The sequence below is a fragment of the Pseudopodoces humilis genome, chromosome 3, assembly GCF_049639895.1.
Source record: "Pseudopodoces humilis isolate 2021_Gansu_Grassland_sample_001 chromosome 3, ASM4963989v1, whole genome shotgun sequence".
Classification (NCBI taxonomy): Eukaryota; Metazoa; Chordata; class Aves; order Passeriformes; family Paridae; genus Pseudopodoces; species Pseudopodoces humilis.
The window spans coordinates 99242420-99267930 of NC_142202.1; the positions used below are offsets into that span (position 1 = coordinate 99242420).

General features: G+C 44.7%; 1 protein-coding gene across 4 annotated transcripts in view; it reads left to right on the forward strand.

The window, feature by feature from the left end:
* The first annotated feature begins 1079 nt into the window (after window positions 1–1079).
* Window positions 1080–25511, forward strand: part of GRHL1 (grainyhead like transcription factor 1) — a 46187-nt gene continuing 21755 nt past the window's right edge. Inside the window, exons 1-11 of one of the 4 annotated variants that reach the window (XM_088053619.1) lie at window positions 1080–1181; window positions 1854–1920; window positions 3065–3136; window positions 3925–3961; window positions 10023–10209; window positions 13184–13254; window positions 14749–15139; window positions 15907–15983; window positions 16798–16954; window positions 17418–17529; window positions 18473–18567. In XM_088053619.1, coding sequence (XP_087909745.1) covers window positions 3948–3961; window positions 10023–10209; window positions 13184–13254; window positions 14749–15139; window positions 15907–15983; window positions 16798–16954; window positions 17418–17529; window positions 18473–18567 — 1104 coding nt within the window. In that variant the 5' untranslated portion in view covers window positions 1080–1181; window positions 1854–1920; window positions 3065–3136; window positions 3925–3947. Of the gene's footprint in view, window positions 1182–1853; window positions 1921–3064; window positions 3137–3924; window positions 3962–6348; window positions 6464–6862; window positions 6974–10022; window positions 10210–13183; window positions 13255–14748; window positions 15140–15906; window positions 15984–16797; window positions 16955–17417; window positions 17530–18472; window positions 18568–25511 lie in introns of those variants that run through there. The other 3 variants (XM_088053620.1, XM_088053618.1, XM_014251393.2) reach the window with 3 other exon arrangements.

Consider the following 25511-nt stretch of genomic DNA (forward strand, 5'->3'; position numbering starts at 1 on the left):
GACACAGTTTGGGTGAAAGTTTTTACTTTTTCAGGTATTTTAATTAGTTATTGTAGCACAGGGATTTAAAACAATGGTCCTATAAAGTGACTAACATGCAGATGATAAGGTATAGTTTTAGCCATACAGAACTAAACTGCTTGATGTGGGAAGAGGAAAGAGACTGAATTGTTACTTGGTGTATGTGTTAAGAGATTTCGTAAGTGGGCACAGTGTAGTATGTCTAAATCTATTGCCATGTTGTGCTAGATACCTCAGACTTCTGGCAAGGTATGTCTGAACTGATGTTTACATTAATGGACTTGGAACATATCAGTTTAAATCTCCTCTTGTGTCTGGTGTTTGTGTTTTAAAATTAGCCATTATGTATAATGTTTGACCTCACCTGAGTAAATTACTAATATTCGTAAGTAGTAAAATTATTTTTTGTACTTTTCTAGAAGAGTATTTGTATCAGTTAAAAATCTACAGAAGTGTAATACACTCTTTTTGTGTATTGTCACTCTTTTCAACGGTGCTGGCTCAAATGACTGAAAGCATCTCATTCTTTTTACTGTAATACCTGTTAAAGTTTTGAATTAACTATCTAAAAGACATCTTGGTATACATAAAGGATCAATATAATTCAGAAGTCTTTATTTGAAGGACTTACACAATTATAGGTGTAGCTTTCTTCTAAAACTACTGTAGTAGTAAAATCTGAGCTTCACAAATTAAGAATACTGTGCTTATTGTTACATTGTTACAAACGTAAGAACGCTCCCTTAGATGTTAGACTAAATTAAGGCAGTACTTTAATAAACTGGCATAAAGCATGCAGTTAATCATCAAGAGCCATGTGCCTTCTGGACACAGCATAAGCTAAGAGTCAGATTTAAAATAAAGGGTGTGCCCCAGAAATGCTTTTTGTTAGCTCTATCCAGTTTAATCAATCAACCCTTGTGTTGGAGTAATGGTGTTTAAGAAGCTGACGAGCCCCAGGAGTGCCTTATCTTCCGTGAAGTGTAGTGAGCTCTCCTGGGACAGCTACTCCGCATGCAGGTAGTGCAAGCCGGAGGCGGAGCGAGCTGCGGGCATAGCCGAAGGGCAGGGTGTCTGCACAGCCCAGCGCTTCCAATCACCTCCTCTCTCGGCCTGGAAATCACAGCTCCTTTCTGGAACTATTTGCTGAAAGCGCCCAGGTAAAGCTCAGCTACTTTTTTGTACTTGATCCCGTGTAATATTGAGTAAAAGAGGTTTCCCTTGTTTAGTTTCTTACTCTAAAATTTGAATGACAGTTCTTAAGTATATAGATAAAGGCAAGTGGGTTTTTTTAGAATAAACTTTTTAAACTGTATATACTGAGAAGACTTAATAATTAACTTAGGCAATTGCAAATCAGTTATTCTGAGACCTTTATGTGCCTTCTAAAGTGAATTTTCACTTTTTCCTAGTTTATGTTTTACAAAAAAATGTGTTTAAATGGGCAAAAATAACCTTGCTTTCTGAATTCTTCCAAATGCAACCTTTCTGTTGTTTTGGTGGAGAAATATGACACATGTCTCATTTTCTTTTGAAAGGCACAGCCTTCAGCAGAATTGGTATATTAACCTTACTAGTTTTTCACTACTTCAATGTGTCTGTGTTCTCGGTATCAACGTAGTCAAACACATTTTTCTTTTCAAAGTTTTTGCTGTTGTCCAGACAGCAAAAGAGGTGTTTGACTTACGCAGAGTGAAGGCCCTGAACCTGATTTAACCAGAGAATGAGAATTGGCAAAGCCCAATGCCTGTAAGCAATGCTAGTCTAATTTATTTGCCATAGGGTATTGCATGGGCTTCCCTGCAATTACATATTTTCTAATCCATTTTTAGCACAACCCCTGAAACAACTATGTATAGAAGATTTAAGAAAGCTCCATGCAGTATTGCAGGCAAAGCAGTGAGTATCTTGCTTTCTCATAACATCTTGGAAATCTCCAAAGTCCCTCAAATAACTTTTCTCCTGTTTTGGACACATAAGACTTCTGCTGGTTCTGAATAAAAATTCAGGATATTGTAATAAGTTTTCAAGAGGATGCTCTTGCATTGCTGGGAGCAAAAGAGCCAGGACCCACAGGACTTTTGGGACAGGTAGTTTGGATATGTTAAATCCCCAAATAAGGTGTCTAGCCCCTAGATCATCTGTCCTTTCCCCATGTCAGGACTAAGTTTTATTCTTCACAGGCAGAGAAAAGTCAGGATAACTCTGTGTAATGGGTCTTCTATTTTGATCCAAAATTGAATGGGCTTCTCAGCACATATGGTGGTACATATTGCCTGGCTGAGCGTGTTAGGTTGTGGGTTGGTTACAGCAGTGTCTCTCACTACATTTGTCCTTGTGCTAAATGCAGGATGCTTGCTTTCCAGCATTTCCTCCACAGTTACTGGTCCTGTTGTTCCTCATATGTGAAGCTCTTTGCTCCTGGCCAGGTTAGATGAGGGAGAGCATGAAGGGGATGCCAAGGTGTGGAAACAGGCATATGTGAAAGATCTCTCACTGCTGAAATGGTGAACAAGAGTAAGGATTACCAGAACAGGAGATGGAAGCTGGTGTCCTCACATGAGGTTACTGCTGCCCTTGTACAACTACTAATGGCAGCATTTCCAGAGCCAGAACATGCCTCCCCCACCCTCGGCACCTACATTCTGCCTCCAGCCATACATCAGGTGGTTTTAAAATACAAGCACTTTCCTTTGGTAATCTCATATGGCTGCTCTCTATTGTAGAAGTACTCTGTGTCAGCTCATAGACCACCCCATTGTCCCAAGGAGCACTGGCTTTGCTCACCAGCTGCAGACCCTGCCATTGCCCCGTGACAATGCCACCAAGTGTGTTCAGTGCCTGTGTTGCAATCCTGCAGTGCTTCTGTCATGCTGCGTTGGTATAAAATTGTGGCAAACCATTGTTCTCTGAACTGAGACCCAGGACATTGGTAACTCTTAACTGGGCAGCTGCATGGCTTCTGTGCTGAGGAGCAAAGTGGGTTGGGCAGGGAACAGTGGGCAGCAAAGTACCTGCACATACCGTTCTCGCACTACACCAGGATGGGCCCATGTGGCAGGACCTATGGACACAACAGTCAGTCCCAGAGGAAGGACAATATCAACCAAAGATGGTAAGTGCTCAGTGAAACCAGATGACATGCTAAAGATTTTATTGTCAATAAAATTTTAGGTTTCAGGCTTTTTTTTTAATATATAGGCTCCTGAAAAATTGGTGAATTTATATTACAGTAAATTCAGTGTCCTCAGGCTGATGGAACTGCATCTCTTGACCCTTAGTAGTCTGTATCCTTTTAATAGTATTTACATAATCTTTAGGGATAAATACAGAATCAAAAAGGAGAATTTTTAAGGAATGTTTGCAAGACTGCATATAGGGATATGACTGAAGCAGAAAGAAAACTGTTTCTCTGTTTGATATTTCACACACTGTGCTTTCATTTATTACTATGCCTTTTCCCCCTCAGCTTTTTCCATCTCTTACAAGGCATTTCCAGCTTCCTTTTTCACTGTCACTTGTCTGTGTCTTTCCACTGTTTCTTTTGCCTCAGTTTCCACTGAGTTCATGAAAACTGTCTGGGCTTGTCTTTTGTGTTCTTGTTAAGCTCTTCGTTGACTTCAGGCTTATTCTGCAAGAGTCAGTGATCACTTTGGGCTCACTTTTCCAGGTCTACCCGTAGCGACCAGAGGCCTGTTGGCAGAGAAGGAAAGTTTGCCTGGTGTGCTGTGTAATGTAAAGCATAGGAGCTTCTCTGCTCTTTACATCCTGCTCTGCAGCCCAGCTGTTGTATTTTAGGGTTTCAGATTAAGCAAAAAGTATCTTGTTTTGACTCCCTGCCGTGTTTTGTGAAATCAACAGTACTGCCACAAACCTGATGCAACTTGTTTGTTTATTACACAGGTGTGAATGACCAGAGCATGTAGATGATAATTATCAGGTATGAGATTTTAAACCCATATTTGTTAGGTAAGTCATAACAGTAGCTAATTCTTGTCCAGAATAAATCCCAGTTTCTCTACACAGCAATGCCTAAAGACAGACTGTGAAGAGGGGCAAGCATGATGGGACAGTGCTCAGCCTGATGAGTGCCAATGATGTATGAGTGTGGTGGGGTTCCTTGCACGTTTTGAGTGGGACTCATTTAAAAGGAAACAAATGCATGGAGAGGGGAAGGAGAATACTGAAGGAAGAACTGAGGCAATGGTTAAGGGAAGAGCATGAGAGGTGGAGGAGAGCAGTGAATTTGAGGTGAAAGGGCTGAGAGAAAGATGAAGTTAGAGGGAAAGCTAGTCAGCACAGGGCAAGGGAAGTCCTGCCACAGCACTGCCCCATGAGGCTGGCATGGCTTTATGCCCCAGCCAAAGCTCTGCTAAATCCCTTTGTGCTTCTTGCCTGATTTTACTTGGTGGTGATGCAACCTGGTTAGTGACATCACATAAATACACCTACAAGTGGTGTTGCAGTGTCTAGATTGTGACCGGCAGATTAGTCAGCGGTGTCACAATCCCATGTTTATATCATTGTCTCCTGAATGTGGAAGCGATTGCTATGGAGATAATCAAGTTTTCATCAGTGGACCAGGCTGTTAAGAAAAGGCATCCCTTTCACAGAGACAAACAGCTTTGAGTTATTTGGAATAAAATCATGGTGAACTCAAGTTAAGTAGAAATATCAAGTGTGGCACATCACTAAGATTTTAGCAGTTGGGGTGCAATATAAACATGTGACTGAACTCCAGCACATCCTGCATCTGGGTCACCTATGGCTACAGGGCAGTATTATATTTTATTGTAAAAGAAAAGTGTGCACCTGTGCCAAAAAGCAGCTGTCGCATCTGCACATCCCAGAATTCTATAAAGAGAAGCAGGGAGCATGAGGAGTGAATGACACCCAAGAATGTCAGCAGGCCTTCCCAGTACTTGAGATTTTGAGCTGGTTTGGTAATTTGTATCAGAAACAAAGCAAGTTATACTTGTTTGGAAAAATGTAACTTCCTAACCTCTTAATCAGATGACAGTATTTTTTTCATATGTGAGATCAGATAAGAAAATTTCTTCTATGTAATCGTGAATTAGATTTTAAAGATTAGTTCAAAATATAGAATACTTTTAACTGCATGTCATAAAGAACAATTTACATCAGTTCATTTCATTTTGTAGAGCACGATCCGACTTCAGTATTGGTATTTATCTTTTGCCATCCTAATGGCAGTGTTTGCAGATCCAAACAAAGCATTTTGTTTTTAGTACAATAACTGTAATCCACTCAGAGGATATTAAGCAACTTCCAGGATTAGACCCTTAGTTAAAGTTTGTCTTCAGTTTCATATTTCCTTCGGTTGGCTGTTCTTCTACAATTTTGCATTGGAGTATATCCTGTACAAATAGGGAAGAGATTTTGACCTAGAAGGAGAGACCTCTTATTAGTGAGCATGCTTTTAAATTACAGCAGCTATCTGAAGCATCTTGACATATGATAGATAGTACTGTTGCTATATGGGTTTGATTCAACTTGTTACTTAGACAAGCAACCTTCCACCTTTATTTCTCAAGGAGAAACTCGAGATCTTTCTGATTTAACTTCATGCATGCCACTTTGGATAAATCTGATGTTTGTGATGCTGTTGCTGGTGTTACACTGGAGCATTTTGATGCAGTTTCAGCACTAGCCACATTGTAAGTGTCCCTTGCTCCCCAAACCCGGGTTCATCTGAGGGACAACAAATAACACGCGGTTCTACTGCCCTTTAGCAGCTTGTACAAATTCACAGAATCAATTAGGTTGGAAAAGATATCTGAGGTCATTAAGTCCAACCTATTACCAACACCACCCTGTCAGCTAGACCAAAGCACTGAGTTCCACATCCTGTCTTTTCTTTAAAACCGCCAGGACAAGGAGGCCACCACCTCCCGGGGCACCCCGTTTCAATGTCAAATCGCTCGCTCCGCCAAGAAATTCTTCCTAATGTCCAACCTAAACCTTCCGTGGAGCAGGTTAAGACTATAGTAAACACAATTCATACGACTGTGGCGAGTTGAGATTTTCCTAAATGTGGGTGCAGTACATGAAAAAGAAATAAAGTTACACGGGAGGGGAGAGAGGGAGAACAGAATCCCATTTACAGCACGGGAAGGATACCAGGGCGCTCTCCGCGCAAGGCCGCCCGAGAGCTCCTGCCCGCGGAGCCCTCACAGCGCCGGCCACGCCCCCGATCCCGCCCGACCAATGGGGGCGCGGCGGCCCCGCCCCTCGGGCTGCAGCAGCCAATGGGAGGCGCGGCGCGGCGCGCGTCCACCTGCGGCTGCGGGAGCACCTGAGCGGGCGAGAAGAGCCGAGAAAACCCGTCGGAGCGGCGGGTGCGCTGCGCTACTCCTCCCGACCCGCCCGGCCAGTCCTGCCGCCCGCTGCCTCCGCCAGACATGACACAGGACTACGACAAGTGAGTGAGCCGGGCGGGGGAAGAACTACCGCGTCCGGTCCGACCGGTGCTGCCGCCCCGCCGGGGGGCTGCGGCGAGAGGGGCTCGCCGCCCGGGGGCCGGGCCGGAGAAGCCGCTTTCGCGGGGTCCGCCCCCTCGCTCCCCTCTCTCGGAGGAGTACCTGGAGGCTGCGGCGGGGCGGTGCGGAATGGCGGGGGGAGCGGGGGCCGATCCTCGTCGGGGGGGGCCCGGAGGTGCAGCGGGGCGACCCCGGCGGTTACCCCGCCCCGCGGGGCGAGCGCCGGGGCTGGGCCGGCTTTGAACCCCGACACCCGCAGCGAGGCGTGGGGCCGCCCCCCGCCCCGCCGGGCCGCGCCTTAAATGCGGGAGGCGGCGGCGGCGGCCGCGCCGTCGGGAGGAGCTGCCGGGCCGAGGGAGCCGGGCTGAGCCCCCGCGCCGCTGCCCGGCGGCCGCAGCGGCCCACATGGACTTCTACGAGGCGCATCCCTCCGGCAAGGTGGACTTCGGCAGGTAAGGGTGGCTGCTGGCGAGTTCGGCTGCGGCGACCCCGGAGTAGCCGAAACTGGGTCCCGAAAGAGTTAAACTGAGGTCGAGGTGCGTGTGTTCTCTAACTTCGTGGTGTTGTATACGAGACGTCGCCTTCAAGCGGATCCCAGGCTGTGTTTAAGGACTCGGGTCTGCTGCTGCACTTGACACCGTGTCCATCTGCTGACGGTGGCCGTGGACACCTAAGTGCCAGAAAATGGGGTAACTCTGGAGTGATTTGATGTCAAGAACCGATTTTAAAATTTCTATACTTTGAATGATCGGTGACTTAAATGCACTCCATTCCTAGGGAATGTGTAGGATTTAAAACCCAACTTTTAGTTTCAACGTGCTACGTTCTAGGAAGAGGACTCTAGTGCAGCAGCTCGCTAACTCATGCTGTGATTAGGATTTTTCATAGGTGTTTTTATTTTCGATGACACTTAGTAGATGAGGGAGCAGCAATTTGGGTAGAGGCACTTTGCTTTTCTGGCACAGATGCCAGTGACAGAAATCCTCGGTGCTGCCTCAGCGTTAGAGGTGTGTTCTGTGCAGGAGCAGACACAGCATGGCTGGGCAGCTCTGAACGTCACCAGGTAAATTGCAGGGTGAGGGACAGCACGGATGGTCCTGGATCGTGAAGGAAGGAGGAGTAGTTTCTGTGGTCTGAGCACAGAATTGCAGACTGGGGAAGCCTCGCAGGCAGAGAGAGTCTCTGGTTTTTGTACTATTCCTCTGCTTCCACTGTGGTCACGTGGAACATAAAATTGCAAAATTATTAGAACTGCTGTGTGAAACTTAATTTTCTGCCTCCACTGGAATTCTACTACTCTGTGAAGAGATCAGCATGACAGTTACCTTCTGAAACTTAGGAAAAAAAATTGTGTTTGCTTTCTCTTATTAATATGTTCTCATTTTCCTGAAAGAAGCTGTGGTTCTAACGGAGTGAGTTCCTGCCAAACACTGCACTTTTATTGATGATTCTGCAGACAACTTTTTCTGTGCTTTTTCTAAGTGTCTGGGTTACCTGCAGGGCAATTTGCATTGAATTTGGGTCTTTAAATGACACAGAAATCACACAAAAATACATAGGTCTTGCATTTTCTAGGCTTCTGGTTACTTGATGCTTTTGTTCTCGGTATTTTTGGTTCTCTGATGATTCTCCCTTCCCATGTGAGTATTGGGCTGCTAGAGGGAATCAGCTTATAGTGGTCTTGTGAGTTCAGCAAGTCTGATTTAGCCCTTTAGCTTAGCAGGGATGGATCAAAGGAACTGCACTCAGGTTAGTTCAGTTGCCTTTTTCTTTGTGAGTTTAACTGGACGATTTTCCAATTTGCTGTGGATATTTGAGATTTCTTTTATCATATTGTATAAGAGCAGGAGCTTGTACTTTGTCCCTAAAGCAAATTCTGCTTTGTCTTCTGTGGGTCAACTCACTTTGATAGAAAGTAGCTGTCCTCAATACCAGAGGTATCTGCGTTTGCTGTCTGTGTCAGTGTGTACACAAGTACGTATGAAGACCTAAGGAAAGGGTTTGATGCAAGAACTTGTCTCTTTTGTCATTTTTGTTTGCTCTTCTTCCAACTACATAATACTGATTTATAGCCACGAAGTGCTCCTACAAGTCCTGGAAACTCCCACTTGCTTTCAGTGCCTTCAGCTCAGCCAAGGTGTCTGATGGCAGCTCAGTGGGGCAACTTGTGTAACTGATAAAGCATTGAATGCGTAATTTGCTTTGCAATCTTTTTGGTAGAAGGTGGTGATAAATGTAGGATGCTGCTAAGCTGATTATAGTGATTACAGTATTTCACAACTTTCTATTTCACAACTTTTTGTATTTTTAGTATATTTCAGTCTCTGAGTGTATCTGGGTAAATAGATGAAAAGAAGGATTCCCTGCTAGGAAAAGGATGTGAAGGTGGTGGGGGGCTTTTTGTGGAGTTAATTGCTTTTAAATAATTATTTTTCTGTTTTAACTGTGGCCAATTCACTAAAAATGTCAACTTTGGGATTATTAAGGGAAATAAAAAAGCCTCTCCTTCTCCCCCTGTCCATCTGCAGTAAACTAATGTTAAACTTGCACTGGAAAGAAAACAACTGGTTTGAAAGTCAGATTTAAACATTAGCTTGAGCTGACTTAAAAGATGAAGCATATGTTTTACCAATAGAACCAAAAAAAATTTAAGTTGTCTAGGCTGTCAGGGCAACATTTTCTACACGTTTTGCTTTTGTCTGTGGACAGAATGTACAAGTCATTTTGGAGTTTGTTGGTTCCTAGTGATCTCCAAATGTTCAGAGTAAATAGATTTATATATATATATATATATATATATATATATATATACACATATATATATATATATATGCTATAGCACAAAGGGAATAACTCAGATTTTTCCTTTTTCTTCACTCATATGAGTGTGTTTCAAACTAGTGTGTTGGATTATTTCAATAGTAACCAGGCAGTAAGTTGTTTTGATTTTTTTCCCCCTTGTCAGAAAAAAGCACTGCCAAATTGATTTGAACTCCCCTTTACCAATTTCGCTATGTCATCTGTAGCTTCTAGGTGGTGCTTTTAGATATATTCTGAGAGTAAAGATATTTGAAAGCACTGTAGAAAAGAGATGTTTCATTAATGCACATTTTCTAATGCACCTGGGAACTGGATCAGGTTGTAGCTTGGCATTTTTACATAGGATGTACTGGAGGCTTTGTAGGTCGCTGGTTAGAAAGTAACTCTCTCTGGGTTGGATTCAGAGCATGAGCAGGTCAGTTGTGCTCTTATATGGCTTTGTCTTTTTGTAGAGGCTGGTGTAATCCATCTGAGTTTGGTCAAATTAATCCTGATTTACTGTGAGCATGAGTGAGATCAGAATTAAGTTTCTAGGCTTTTTGTGTTGACTAATCCTTGCAGTACACTCAATCAGAATATGAACCACATGAAACTGGGACATCTAATTTTGAAAAACTTTAGTAATGTTTCTCATATGTTCTAACAGGTGGCTTTTTTATTTCTTCTTTTTTATGATTCAAGTAAAAGACCTGTGTTGGTTCTTCAGAATGACTCTCTCTACTCTCAGAGACGTCCTTACACCAATGAAGATGAGGCCTGGAAAACTTTTCTTGAAAATCCCCTCACAGCAGCTACCAAAGCTATGATGAGCATCAATGGGGATGAAGACAGTGCAGCTGCCCTCGGACTGCTCTATGATTATTACAAGGTAGATTGGCATGGGTTCGCTCTGGTAGCCAGCAGAGCTCGTGTTCCACCTGTGGAAAAGGTGTCGTTTGCTAAAGGATTTTGCAGAAGCTGTGAACAGATCACAAGGACTTTAAACAATGTGGGTTTTAAATGGAAAAAACCTAGGTCTCTCATTCTGAAAATTTGTTTTATTTTTAGCTCTGTAAAATATGGTTCCCCTAGATCTTGATGAAAAAGTTAAGTAGCGTTTTTCTACTTTTCAACGTGAGTAGCACTTTTTCTGTTGACCCCAAGTTCTGCAAGAGGCAATGTGTTATAGAAATAATCATAAAGAATGACACTTTAGGATCATATCCCTGTCTGAATATAAATATACATGGAGAAAGAAATTCCTTTTGCTCACATGATCCCTATTCTGGTGGACCTTTAGCTTTTGCTGGAGTTTTGTTGTATTACTTTTGGCTCAGCTGATACGAAGATCCAATTACAGGTTTTTGGTGGTATGTTGGGCAGAAGTGTCCACCTGAAAGAGTTGCTGGCTGCATCCCTGTAACCCTCAGTGAGCTTCATCTGCTGTAATCTGTTAATCCTGTGATAGCAGTGATTGTCTTCCCCAATGTTTGTGGTCTTCTCAGAGACATGTGCCTTCCTAGATGCTCATAGCGGAACTGAGCAGTCAGAGAGCATTCTGGTCTGCATGGGGTGCATTTTGCTGAGCTCTGTTTCCCAAATACCAAAAGTATAAGCTAGGGTAGTTATCTCTAGCCAGGTCAGTGGAGACCAGCAGGCAGGGAGGGGTCCTGCTTGTGTTGAGATGTCTGTGTTACGGTGACCTGGCTCACCAGGTGGAGATGCCTGTTTTTTCTTTGCTGAGCATGCAGGAAGGCCAGGAGGCTGACTTGGCTCTCCTGCCTGGCACTTTGGCTTGTGTCTTTAAACTGTAGGGAGCGTAGTTGCCAGCCTCAGTTATGTTCTTCAAGCACTAGGAGAGATTGCCTGATGCAAACAAAACCCTTGCCAGCACTTTTAAGAGTTGAACATGTCTTACATATTGAAATATTCTTATAATGCTTGATATGGAGATTAACACTCCACACACACATACAACAAAATGCCACAGACTTACTGATGTGGATGTTATTCAGCTAATTTTGTGAGAAAACTGCCTTTCTGCTTTGTGCTTGCCATGCTTTTGGGAAAAAAAAAAAAGAAACAACAACATGCTTTCACCAGAACAATTTTAATCCACAAGATCAATTTTGATTTCTAAACCTGTAGATTACAAAAAGAATTTTGATGTTGATCCTTCATGCTTGGCAAAGCAGAAGGGATTTGCTGTACATTAATGCCTAATTCAGGGTTTCCTCTTATGTTTGGTTATCGGTGGGTGTACAGAAAAAATTGGTGGAAGAGCAGGTATGCTGCACACTTGGGTAAAGCAGAGTGGCTGGAGGTTGAAAGATTTATTGAGGGCTATTATGGCATATTATAGAGGGATGACGTTGAGGCATTTCTAATACACCCCCTCTGCATATTAAAGGCAGCTGATGAGATCACCTTCCTATTAAAAAAACAAAACAGTAAAACCAAAAAACTTGTTTCCTTCCATTTGGCTACTGGGCTTGCTCAACTGTGCTTAATAAGGCCTTATAGGAAAAAAATTTTTGATAAAAATTATTTTGGGAGTGTTGGCCAAATGCAGCTTGGAAAACCCTTCTTTTGCTGTGAGTAGTTAGTGTTGGTCTCCCAGCAGTCTCCAGCTAGAGGTTCTCCAAATTTTCCTGGTTACTATGGGAAATCTAAGAGTTCTGGGGGTTCCAGATTATGTGTAAGAACGAGGACATAGTTTTGAGGCGGGGCTGTGTAGTGAAGAACGCTGTTTGTGTGGTGTGCCCTCAGCCTTCGCATTCGTGCTGAAGTGGTGGTTCCCCACCCTGGACCCAGGCTGGCAAATGGAGGCAGGATCTGAATGGGCTTCAGTAAAGGAGAGTGATGGGAGTTCACTCCTCCCTACATACACCAGAAGAGGTTTGCTTTGCTCATTCAGGAGGTGTGATGAGGGTGACAAAAGTCCTGGGCCTTACATGTGGGTTGGCAGGAGAGCTTGTGTGGGCTTGCCGTGTGGCTGAGTGGACCTGAGCACCACGGGCTTGTGCCAGCAGCTGCAAGAGCTGTTTGAGTTGCTGCAGTGCTGATTATATGCTCCATGCAAGGAACTGAGCCACCACAGCTCCGGGAGCTCACCTTCTCCTGTGTGCCTTGGTTTTGTGGTGCAGCCAGGAAAATGGCATGTGTGTGGGCATTGTTTGATTGATGATGTGTTTTCAGGGCAAATCCTGTCTGTGGCATAAAATACAAGGAGCAATACTGAGCTGTCTTAAATCCGAAGTACTGATTACATTTTGTTTATAAAAGGTTTAATATAGTTTGGGCCAGCGTGTTTTGTGTGGCCATGCACAAATATGAGCTGTAGTATCTCAATATGCTTACTGGATATGGTGTTCCCCAAATTCCCTGATCACTGAGGAGAAAAGCGAGCCTCAAGTGGTCTTAGAGGGAATGGCCTAGAAAGCACATGTCCTTGGAGAAGTGGCTGTGGAACAGCATCCTTTCGTAAGCTTTGAGCTCATCCAGCAAGCTGGACTCTGCCAGCCTGCAGAGGAGAGAACCTGCAATGCCAGCAAACCTTGGGAAATCTCTTGGTCCTGCTCACTCCAGTACTGGTGCTCATGGCAATCATGGATGGATTGTTTTCTGTGCCTGGTGCTGGCAAGAGCTCAGGGTTGACACAGATGACTGAGTTGGCCACATAGGGATCCATGGGGCATCTCTTACAGTTGGCATCCCAAAGCCATGTGAACATGGGTTAAGCTGTAATGCAAATAATGACTGGCATCCAAAGCAGGAGTTCCTTAATTTGACCAAATTTTAAGGAGCTAATTTTTTTTGTATGAGAGGAAGAATTGAATTATAGTATGTCTTCAATTTCCCAGGTTCCAAGGGAGAGGAGATCTTCAACAGCTAAGCCTGAGGTAGAACATCCTGAACAAGACCATAGCAAAAGGTATTATTTTTTATTATTGCTTCTCTATTTCCTCCCTTCCCTCCTGGACCACTAAAGCTGCTGAAAGAAGGTAACTTGCTGCATTGTGGTGATGTGCTGGAGGAGAGAAATTGTTGGCTTTTACTCTGTGGCCCAGATTTTGATGTTGCCCCAGAAACAGGATGGGGATTGAACCATGGTGTGGGGAGTTGAGGTTCAAACTGCTGCTCAATGCCATCTGTCTGCTTTTAGTGTGCTGATGTTATATAGTCAGCCTGGCAAAAGCTGCTCTCTAACATTAGGCACAGCCTGGTAGCACAGGCTCTCCCCCAGGCTGTGGTCACTGGTGACACTTTTTTCATGCAGTAACTTCAGTTGCTCTCTGCTGATTTTTGTTCTCAGGTACCAGTAGAATTGCTGTTTCATGCATGGGCCAGCTGGGAATGACTTCAAAGTGCTTGTGATTTGGTTTTTTATTGTTTGGGGGCTTCCTTTATATCCTCTGGAACTTTTATCTTTCTTCCTCTACCTGCCTGCCTTCTCTTGTGCCTTCCAAGCAGATGATACTGATTAGGTGAATATAACAAATGGGAGGTTTACTCAAGCCAGGCTTCCACTCCTACCATCCTCTTCCTTTGGACTTAAAACTAGAATGCTTTAAGGACCTGAGATGAGGTTTTGTGGTCTGGCTGAGCTGATTGATTGACTTGTTGTTGAGTAGAGCAGGCTGGTTCCCAGCCATGTGTTTCCACTGCTCCTCTTGAACCAGATTGGGTCTCACACTGATCCATCACCAAACAGGGGAAGAAAAGGTGGCTAGTTTTCTGCCAGCCAGGCAAGCTGAACTGGCTCACCAGGGAGGCAGGGGAATGTGAGAATTGGTGTAAAGGAAAGGGCAGGACCACTTTGTGGGGAGGGAGAAAGGGAGAGCCAGCTGACTTAGTGGCTACTAGCTATGAGGTCAGCTCAGCCACAGATCTGCGTTGTCCTGACGGAAATGAGTGCGGTGGGGTGGAGAGCAGCAAGTTATGCAAACCACTCCCAGGAGTCTTGGTGCAGATTTTCTTGGGAGGTTGTGCATGAAATGAGGGGTGTAATTTTCCTATCAGCGCTTCCCAGGGGTGTGCAGTCCTGGGGCAGAGAAGCAGCAGCCTTGCTGTTAGTCCTTCTCCCTCTGTCATAGAGCAGCTTCGTGGAGCCTGTGTGCGCCTGTGTGTGGTGGGAAGTGCTTAGTTTTGGACTGCTGCTTTCCAAGCAGTGAGGATCTGGGCTGTGAACCTCACCCTTTGCTCCAGGGTAATTCATCTCCAAGGTGGGATGGTTAGCAGTGGGATAGGAGTTAAGGGTTTTTTAAAAAGAGTTTCTCAGCTTTTCAAGTTAGGATTGAGCTGTTCTTCACAAGCAGGAGTTTGTGTCAGCTGTGCTTGTCCAAAAGGCTGAAAAATCTTTCTAGCTCTTGTTTAAGGAGAAAATAAACTGTATAATTTATGCCTGATTTCTTTTTGCCCTTTTAAGGAACAGCATCCCAAATGTGACAGAACAGTCACTCATTTCTGCTGGAGAAAACAGAGTCCAGGTTCTGAAAAATGTGCCTTTCAATATTGTCCTTCCACATACCCCCCAGATGGGCATGGACAAGCGAGGCCATCTCACCACCCCTGACACAACAGTCACCGTTTCAATTGCCACGATGCCCACCCACTCCATCAAAACGGAGACGCAGCCCCATGGCTTTGCCGTGGGCATCCCACCAAGCGTGTACCACCCCGAGCCGCCCGAGCGGGTGGTGGTCTTCGACAGGAACCTCAATCCTGACCAGTTCAGTTCCAACACCCAGCCTCAAAACTCCCAGAGGCGAACACCAGACTCCACCTTCTCGGAGACTTTCAAGGAGGGTGTGCAAGAGGTATCAAGAGAGGCCGTTGCTCTGTGTGTGTGTGTGTGTGTGTGTCTTGATCTGGATGGAGAGATCCAGTTCCATCTTTAACTATTCTTGTTACATAAGTCAGAAATCAGTCCAGTGGCTTAGAAATAGAAAACTTTCTTGGAAAGGTGCATAATTAAAACTTAGTAAATAAAACCTTCACAACATCAAATCATTGTCAAAAGCAAATGACTAATCTTACTAGCGGTAGAGGCTTTGGCTTGCAGAGTGTGGAAATAATTATCTCAATCCATAGAGCCAGGTTTTGCAAGAGTTCAGCACTCAGTGGTGCCTTTGCAGGTACCAAACTGAAGTGACTGTATGTAAGGTTTCTTATTGCCAGTTTCTAGGTGTGGTATGTGTCCATGGAAAACAGCTGGATTATGTAGGGGCCTTGAGTGAGAAAATCTGTGTGTTTTGTTTTATGATGCCAACTGAAAACAGCAGCGTAACCATGTTTTGATTTTTAAGCCAAACCTCAAGGAGCTGTGTAGCTATGCCCTTTGAGATTTGGGAAAACGTTAAAATTTTGCCTTAAGCTGACTTGGAAGGCTCACAAGATGTTGTGCTTAGTTGACACCCAAAAGGTTTAGATTAAAACACTGTTCAAGTGTCCTGTTTGTTCAAACCAAAAATCAGTTGTTCTCCGGTGAGCAATTTGCCTGACAGAAGTTCTGTGGTAAGGAGTATTAATTTAATATTGACTTTTCTTGTTGCTGCAGTGTTAATTGTTGTTTCGTCTACTCCAGGTTTTCTTTCCTACTGAGCTGAATCTCCGAATGGCCAACATGAATTCAGAAGATTATGTTTTTGACAGCATTTCTGGGTAATGATTTAAGGTCCCCATTTGCCCATATCCTCCTATTCTCTTAGTTGTCCATGAACAAGCAGTACAACTCATGCCAATTTGCACCGAGTCACAGTTGGATTTGGTGGGGACCTGTGGATCTCAAACCCACAATTATGTCTGTTTATTTGAATTTCACAGTTGAAAATTGTAGGTTTAAATATACAATTGTATCTTTAAAGAAAACAAATACTTTAAGGAAAACTACCTGCAAGGTTGGAAATAGCACCCAGCTTCAGTTAAGGTCCTTGCACCATCTGTGTCCCATGGGAAGGTGCAGTGTTGTCTGGGAGTGGTCTGGGAGTTCGCTTTCAGCTGTGCCCTCCTCCCTGGTCTGCCTGTCTTGCTCTCAGTCTGCTGGAAATCTACAGCAGAAATAGGAAAAATAAAACTCTGAACTCCAGAGGTGGGGAGTAAATTAGTTGTTTGATAGTTGCAGTTGACCAGAGGGTGCTGGCCACTGAGTAGGTTATTAGTTTGTGATTTTAATTAAATTGCTAATAGATACTTTTCCGTTCCGTGAGAGCAGCTTGCTGCTCTCAGCCTGAATTGGGACCTTCCAGTCTTGCCTGCTGATGTGTCTTAGGATTTAGCTTGCCAAGAACTTCTCTTAAATGTTCATTCATGAAGGAAATGGTCGAAGAAGGGGCTCATCCTGTTTTGCAGCTTCTTTGCCTGTTGATGGCTTAATGAGTCAACTAACGACTTTGGAATTTCTCCAAATTAAATGTGGAACGTTTAATCAGCTTTCCAGGAAAATGCCTTAGCAATCACTACCCTCTTCACTCTATAGGAATAACTTTGAATACACTCTGGAAGCCTCCAAGTCTCTCCGACAGAAGCCTGGGGACAGCACAATGACTTACCTGAATAAAGGTCAATTTTACCCAATCACGCTGAAAGAAGTCAGCAGCACTGAAGGAATCCATCACCCCATCAGTAAAGTCCGAGTGAGTGACAGCACTTGTGGTTTCTTGGGAAGGAGGGTGTGTATGATGGTAACCTTAAACTCTCCCAAAGTGCAGTAATCTAGACCAGAGCACCAGCATAAAGGCCAGCTTACCTGTGCTCTTACGTCAGTGTTCATTCCTTTGCTGTCTACCTACTGCCAGACCAACCCATCCCAGCTCAGACTGTTAAGAAGTGGTGTCAGCACTTATGTAAAGGTGATGCAACACCTGGAATGGGATCCTTGAATTCTAGTTAGTAGAGCAGTTCTGCTCATCTCTGTTTATGACCCAGAAAGTGCTGTTGTCTGCCTTCCTGTTTGGGAGCAGTGTGTCTCAAGTGGAAAAGTCTAAAGCTCCAAACCAAATGTACTCTCTGGCCTTTTCTCTATTTCTCTTTCATGGTTTGTTTTTTTTTTTTTGTTGTTTGTTGGGTTTTTTTTAATCTTTCACTCTCTCCTTTCAGAGTGTCATTATGGTTGTGTTTGCTGAAGACAAAACAAGAGAAGATCAGCTCAGGCACTGGAAATACTGGCATTCAAGACAGCACACAGCCAAACAAAGATGCATTGACATAGGTAAGGAACACTCTCATTGCTGATGTCAAACTTCAGACCTAATTCCTTGGCAAGGTTCAGTTTTCTGCTAAAGATTTGTTATTTTAAGGAACTTCTGAATCACTTTCTCTGCTATCCGTAGCTTTGCTGCAAGCCCAGAGATGGTTTGTGATTGCTTGGAGCTAAAGCTGTAGCTTTTAGGACTCATTAAAGAGGCTGATTTTTTGGGGGATTTTGATTGGTGGGGTTTAGGGTGTTGTATTGGGAGATCCAACAGTCCCCTCCAGACAACAGGTTTTTTTAGAATGTCCTGCTGCTTGTAGCTAAATCACAGCTTGTGGTCGCAGTGGCTGTCCTAAGTACTGTGTTTCTTCAAAGAACAAGATCCTTGTAGAAATACCTCAAGACTAATGATCCTCCTTCCCACAGCTTTGCTCGCAACTCGTCTTTGGTTCATGTAAAAAAAGAAAACACTGCAAATTTCCACTTGCCTCCAGACAAGGCTGGGGCTGGCTGGGTTCCAGCCTTCTCTGGCTGAAGGCTGGGTTACTCCTCGTCCCTTCCTTCTGTGAATCAAAGCAGGGATTAATCACTTGGCACTTAAAGCAGACGCGCATGCAAATCTTTGTTTGTTATTGAAGGAGTATTATTGAGAGCTTATGTCCTTGCCATACAGGGTAGAGTTTCCCGCACATAGCAGGTTATGGTACAGAGCACCTGATATTTAGGATCTGCCTTTCTTGCTAGAGTTTCTAGTTTAGAATTTTTGCAAGTTCCATTTTGCTCCCTCCTGTTTGTTGAGGGTTTTTTTGTGAGAACCATTTCCAGCCTCTTTCAAGATCCATTCCTAAGGTACAGTTCAGCTTTTTTTGCCCCCAAGGGGCTGCTGAAGAGTTAGTTTCTGGCTGTTCCACCTGATTAAGGACTCAGGTGATATCTTCTCTTGAACCCTTCTTTCTGACAGCTGACTACAAGGAGAGCTTCAACACCATCAGCAACATTGAGGAGATCGCGTACAATGCCATATCCTTCACCTGGGACATCAATGAGGAAGCAAAGGTGTGTGAGCACGATTATATTTCCTGTCCTTTTAGCAGATTCAGGGGCTGGGGGAAGGGAAGGGTGTGTGGCCTACCTGGTGATTAGCATGTAACAAGTTTGTTTACGCTCTTACATTAGGCAAAACCTTCTGGCTATTTCTTAAGAGGTTTGCATGTGCAACTGGGAGGGCTTTGCAACTGCTCTAGGGCTCCTGGCAGAAGGGCCTGCCTGAGAGACAAGTACTGACAGAAGGAAGCACTGAGAGAGTCCCCAGCCGATGGAGTGGCGCGGGAGGTGTGATGGAGCATATCCGGGCTTGGCACTGAGTGCAGCCTCCCCCAGCATCCCTGCAGGAGGTGGGGGGCAGCTCAGGCTCCAGCCATGGGCTTGCCTTCCACCAAAGAGGGAGCAGCTGTAGCCTCTGAGCTCCCAAAGCATGCGTTGCTTAAACCGCAGATCCCAACACCCAGTGACCTATTTCAAACTAGAACAACCTCCTGGTGAACTCTGGTTTGATCTTTCCCAGAGCTGTGGGTGCTTTTGTAGGTGTGTCAGTACAGGAAGCTTTCCTACCTAGAAGCTAACTGCAGCTGTTTGAGCCACTCTGGCTTCTGGAAAAGGCTTGTACATCTTCTAGGTTCAAGGAAAGTAGGTCAAAGTGTGGAGCCAACTCAGTTCTAAAGGCATTCCTCACTGGTTAGTTGCTGGAGTCAAAGTGAAGGAGTTTTCTTTTCAGAATTTCATTACTACCTGGGTTTTCTTTAAAAACTGGGAATGGTTTCTGTCTGTCTTTGGTGACTGGCTGTTTCCTTGGCAGTACTAGTAACTGGTACCAGCAAGCAGTACCAGTAGTCACCAGCATCATGGGGAAAACCACTGATGGCTGCAGAGTGCCATGTCTAGGGAGAGCCTGGCTTGGGGGGGCGTGGGACCTCTCAGCAAAGAACACAGGTCCTTTTCTGGAGCTGTGTGTGCTTCCACTCTGCCGGAGAAGCAAGGGCTCGTGTCATCGGATAGAGCTTGCAGTCACCACAAACTGTGCTCTGTCCTGCACAAGGGCTGTGGAGAAAATGTTGTATTGGTACTGCTGTTAGGTTTCAGCTCTGTGGGAGAAGTTTGGGATGCATAGCAGACAGCAATAGGAGCTGTGTGTGTGCTGCTGCTGAAAGTACTGCTTTGCAGTGTGTGGGGCATTACTTGTGAGGCTGGTGTTGGGTGTCAGGATTCCCTTTTCACCAGATTTGACTTCAGTCAGATTGAAAGGGCTGGCAGGGAGGACCTTATCTGCTGGAGGATGCTAAAAAGCTGACTTGAGTTGTAAAACATGAAGCGCTTCACTTTGTGAACGAACAGAAGAGCTGTCAGGAGTCAGTAAGTATTATCCTGCTGCCACAGCCCATCAAACATTTAACAAACCCAGGTAGTCGGTGTCTATGAGGTATGCAAAGGCTTAGGATTTGCACACAGGGTGGATCATGCAGACAGAACAATATAAAGTCCTCAAGGAGCTGGAAGCACTTTCTGCAGCTGCCTCTCTGCTGGCTGAGCCACTCTGCAGCAGTAGGGATGAGCCACTGACCGAGGAGCTCACAGCTGGTGATGAGAACTTTGTGGCTGCCCCAAGGAAAGCCATGCCTTCCTACCTGGTGGTTATTGCTAAGTTACTCTACAGACCCCTGAATGAGTAGTTTCAGTCTATAATGAAATTGCCAGTAGCATCTTGAAAAGGTCTAAGGACCCTCATGGTGATATTCTACCTTGAGGCTGAACTTTGTGGGATGAAGTTGCGTGGGGAGCTGTAAAACAGACTGGTTTTTTGGCTACAGAGGCAAATTTGCTTCCAGATTAATGATCTTAGTGTGTGAGAGCCATATACTGTGAGTCCAGGTTTATATGAACGTTTAGAGAGGACTGTTGATACCAAATGTGCAAGCCTTCACTCTTGGGATCAGAATCATATTTAAGACAAAAATACTTTTGACTTCAGTATCTAAAGAATTGGCATTTTTAGTAAGTGCTCCATGTGCTTAAGTGTCTGTTTAACTTCATTTTTTCCCTGAGTGGATGTGTTTTGTCAATGACTGAATTTCTCACCAGAAGAGCTGCAGTTCTTTCTCAACTTCAGTGATCTTATCAGGAGATGTCTGAGCCAATTTCAACAATTTTTATTGCATGGTTCATTTACCTTGTATGCTCTTGCTCTCTCTTTTCCTTTCCCTCCCTGCCTGCCAACCCCTGACAGCAGTCTTAAAGTATATGAAGAAAGCAGGGAATAGATAGAGCTGAGTGTCTGATGTTACAGAAGTTCCTTCACAGTAATAAATACAGTGTTTTAAACTTAATAACAGCAGAAGTGCTGCATAGACAATATGTTTAACCAGCCAGCAAGCCGTGATCATTAGAAATTTGCTTCCTGAGTCCTGGAGTTACCTGGACCAGAGCCAGGTGATTTTTCTTGGCTTGCTGCTTCTTCCATTTCCCTCTTGCTTTTGCTTCCAGCTTGCTGTGGAAATGGTTTGATCCTGTGCAGCCATGTTAAATGGGAGGTGATGAGGCTCTGTGTCAGGGATTTCCGATGTAGTTACTCATTTGGATACGCAGAGTGTGTCAGATTTAAGGCAGAAATAGCATATTATCACAAGGAGTTGCCCTTAGCAGCTCCGGGACCAGGTACTTGCCTTCTTATGGGGATGTACAGCAATACTGCACCTCTGCCACTGTTTCTGTTCAGCAGGGTGTCACCTGCCAGTGCTTTGCCAGTGCCCTTGGGGCACTGAGGCACTTTAGTAAACTGCATCATTCTGGTGAAGAAACGCTCTTTCATACAAGTCATGCGCTCCTTCTGTAGCGAAGAAAATTGTGTGAATTTTGTAGCTGGATTTGCGGGACACAAAAGGATGTTTGAGATGGGCTCAGTAACAAGTATTTCCCATTCCCTGTTGCATTGTGCTGGGAGAGCCGAGAGCATGGCCAGGGCTCTGGTCACTGGACACATCAGACAAGCCTGGCTCTGCACGGCTGGAATTGTCCCACAGCTGCCTGCGTTGGTGTGCTGTTCGTGAGCCCTTGGGTGTAGAAACCAGGAGTATTTCATGCATGACAGACACTTCCCACTCTGGGACCTGGCCGTGTCTGTGGATTTCAGAGCAAACGTACTTCTCTCTGGCAGCTCCCCTCTGCCCTCTTCTGTTGTTTTGGGACATCACAGGAGCTGCTGGAAGCACCCGCTGCATAGCAGAGGCTGCTTTAAATAGTCTCTGATCTTTGCAAGAGTGTTCAAGCTGGAAAAGGACCCAGTAGTCAAAGCCTCCTTGGTCTGAGACAGTGAAGGGAGCGGAGGGTGGGGAGGAAGGCCAGGCTTCGAAAGAGGCAACCTGCCCTGAAGTGGTGTGGTTGAGATTTGAAGAAGAGTGAGGTCAGGATTAGAAAGTTTTGTCAGGAGACACTGCAGAGTGTGGAAGCAGTGATTCAGGTGGGCTTTCAGATACCTGTATTAAGAGGTGAGGTCTGATCCCATCACCTGGCAGAGCAGGGGAAGGGAATAGTTGAATGAGGAGACAATCATGTTTTGTGAGAAGAAAAAGGGAGAGGGTGGACTAGAAAATTAGTTTATGAACTGGTGAGTTGTTGAATGGGGTATTTAAAAAAGCCAGTGTACCTACTCAATCAGGAGCCATCCTGCTTGAGTGGAAGCATGATCCGATGGGTCTGATGAGATGCGTAACTGATACTCACTTGCATGCAGCAGACAATGCTGGAGTTACCCTGAGGCTTCTGGAGACTTCAGACAGTTTCCCACCCCATGATGGATGTCTGCCGTGGGCAGACAGTCAAGGTGGGGTTCTTCTCCTGCAAAGAAGCTTTTAGATGTCTGAACACAGGCTCGTCATCTTTTGCGTCTATGACTTCATTAAGGACAAGGTGTCTAGAGCTGGGATGCAGCTTTCTCTAGAGAGGTGTCTGCCCCTTCTTGTTGACTGAGCAGGCTCGGCTGTCTTTGAAATATGGGGATGTTGGAAGTAGGGAATAGGAGTCCTTGCAGGCCTTTCTGTGTCTTTGTCCCCCATGTCAGTCAGAAGAAATGGTTGTTGGTTCAGGTCATGAATTTTTGAGGCAGGGATCCATCTCTTTCCCAGGTCTGTACAACATGGCAGGTTCTTCTTTTCTTGGTTGGTACCTTATAAAGGTCTTTTAATGAAAATTGCCACTATGTGTGTGGCTAAATGCACATTTCATACTGCTCTTCATAATGTTGGTTGTTGTCCTGTTATCTCTGCTGTATTATCCGTTAGTCTGTGAAGCAAATTCTGTCCCTTAACTCTGGCCTGGGGACATGGCCTGCTCTCAGGTCAGTGGCAGTTGAACAATCTGGACAGATTGGTTTCCCCAGGGTTAACTGGCTTTGCTGGATCCTGCTTTGCTCAAATCCTGTCTGAGCTCTTGCCTTGTGGACCAGGAGGGTTGGGGCCTCTTGTCTGCACAGTGACTGCAAGAGCCTCCCTGCCTATTTCTGTAGCTCTGACAGGGCAAGGATCCTGCCCTTGTGCTGGGGCACCCCTTCTGTACTTCCCAATGGGTCCCTTCTGAAACACTGCATTGCTTCCAGCAGCTCCCAGAGAAGGTCTTTGGTCTGGCTTACTTTAGGCTGGGTAATGGGACTGTAGCCAAAAATGATGTCACTCCACATTAAGGGTTATATTGTCCTCCTACTCCTTCCCTCCAAAAAAAAAAAAAAAAAAAGGCATTGTAAGCCAGATGCTCTGGGTGAAAAGACCCTTTCTACTAAAAGGGAATACAGGGAGAGAGTGTAACAGGCATTCTGAGCTCAAGAATATCATGACAGAGTTTTTTGCTGCCCTTTCACTAAAGGGAAGATGCTGTGGTGTCTTTTAAGTGATGCCCTGAATGACAGAGCAATTAAACAGTGCTCTTTTTATTACTTCTTTTTTGTCCAAGAAGAGTGGAATGGCCCTAATATTATGGCAATTTGCGTCTAATTTGGGATAGCCTTTTGAATTAGAAAATTTGGCAATGAGGGTGGTCTTCTTGGCAGATCCTCCAATGTGTTGGCAAGGTTATTTTGTTTAGAGGAGTTCAGTTTTTGGAGAGGGTGGATTTCTTGCTGCAACTTGAAGTGAGGCTGGGTGGTACACTACTGATTTATTTTAAGAGTTTATTCTAGCATAATCCTCCCTTGGTGTTCACTATAGGAAGAATTTCAACTTTTTTGATTGATGAATATTGCGTACATTTATATGGATGCCATTCCAATGAAGCAGCAGTCATATGCCTCATTAAAGAAGGTGTTGCCACCTTCAGCAGCATTGAGGAGGTACAGGTTTGACTAGTTGGAAATGAAACTATGAAATGTGATGAGTCAAACATACTTAAGGGAAAGAGATTGGTGTGCAGCCAAGGCTGCAGACCACAAATACTTTGTGGCACAGGTACACACAGCCTTTGGAGCAGTGGCATAGGAAAGTCATAGCAAGTATTGCTTACCTGCCTCTTAACACTGACCTCTCCCTACTCTGTCCTGGGTTTTCTGGAAAACAAGCATATGCTGCCCTTGATTTACCAGAAGCAAGTTTTCAACTCAGTATTTCTTCTGAATTTGGTGTCCCAAGTCTCTGGTCTTCCAAGTACAAGCTCACAGGATGTTTCCCAAAGCTGAAAGGAAAATCTCCTGACATTAGCTTTTCTATAGAGAAAACTAGGAGGTGATTTTTTTTTGCTTTTCCCTTTTCTCTATTCCTTTTTTTTCCTTATGGCAGCTTTTTCTTCTTAGCCATTTTTGTGCCTTTATAGACTTAGTTCTCTGTTTTGTGTTGTTTTGTCGTGTTTCAGCTTTTGTCATTGTTTTGGAGACTCGTTGTTGATATGGGGGGGTGCATTAGGGTTGGGTTTTTTGGGTTTTTTTTTTGTTGTTGGTTTGTTTGGTTGGTTTGGTTTCTTTCAACATATTGTCACTGTTTTTGCCAAACTGCTGTTTTTACTTTCTTTCCACCAACCTAACAAAATCTGGCCCAGCAGCTTTATCTTATCAAAGCATGGGGTGGGAGGAAGCATCAGTAGGACTGGGAACCATTATCCCCAGGTTTCCCAGGTGTTGTAAGCAGAGACATTCCTATATTTCCTTGCCTCAGAACAGGTTGAAATAACAATCAGCACTGCTCTTTGTGAACAGGAATATGTATTTTCTTTTCATTACCATTCCTTTTTGTTTTGTTGATGAAGTGAACTTGCTAGGAGGATGTTCTTTATTTGAAGGTGGATTGTATTTCCCAGTTGTAATTTCTTGATGTGCTGTGGGACCCATGATGGCCTCTATGTCAGTCACCTAAATTTGGATTGGTGGGTTTGAATGCAAACTAACTTTCCTGGGCTGCAAGCAGGATGGTGCTGGGTCTGCCCGAGCGGTGCTGGAGCGGATGCAGTGCTATCACCCATCTGCCAGACAAGCCTTTTTTGGAGCATCCGATCCCAAAGGCAGGAGGCAGCTGAGAAACCCACAGGTGCATGAATTACCCAATTTTTTTATCTCTTTCCTGGCTCACCTCCTGCTGATGCAAAACCTGTGGTGCGTGTGGGAGGTGAAGAAACTAATGTGAGAGCAGTAAGATTAGCCACCTCTCAGGTGATCTTACCAAAGTGTGGGTTTGGGGTTTTTTTTCTTTTAAATACAGAAGAGTCTTCCCAGCACTGCTTTCTTAGGACATGCCTTTGTGGATGTGTGCAGGCAGACCTGTGCTTGCCCTGCCTTCACTCAAAGCTGCTTGGCTCTCACCCAGAGGCAATCTTGGAAGCTGCATAGCTACATTGGCACAAAGTAGTGCCCAGACTGACAGCTCTGCCTCTCAGAAGGGCTTGGAACTCTGCTGGTGTACTTCATAAGGCTTTTGGACTGGAGATGTTTTGTATCCAGCCAGCTTGCAGCATATAGGAAACATATGGGGACAAAT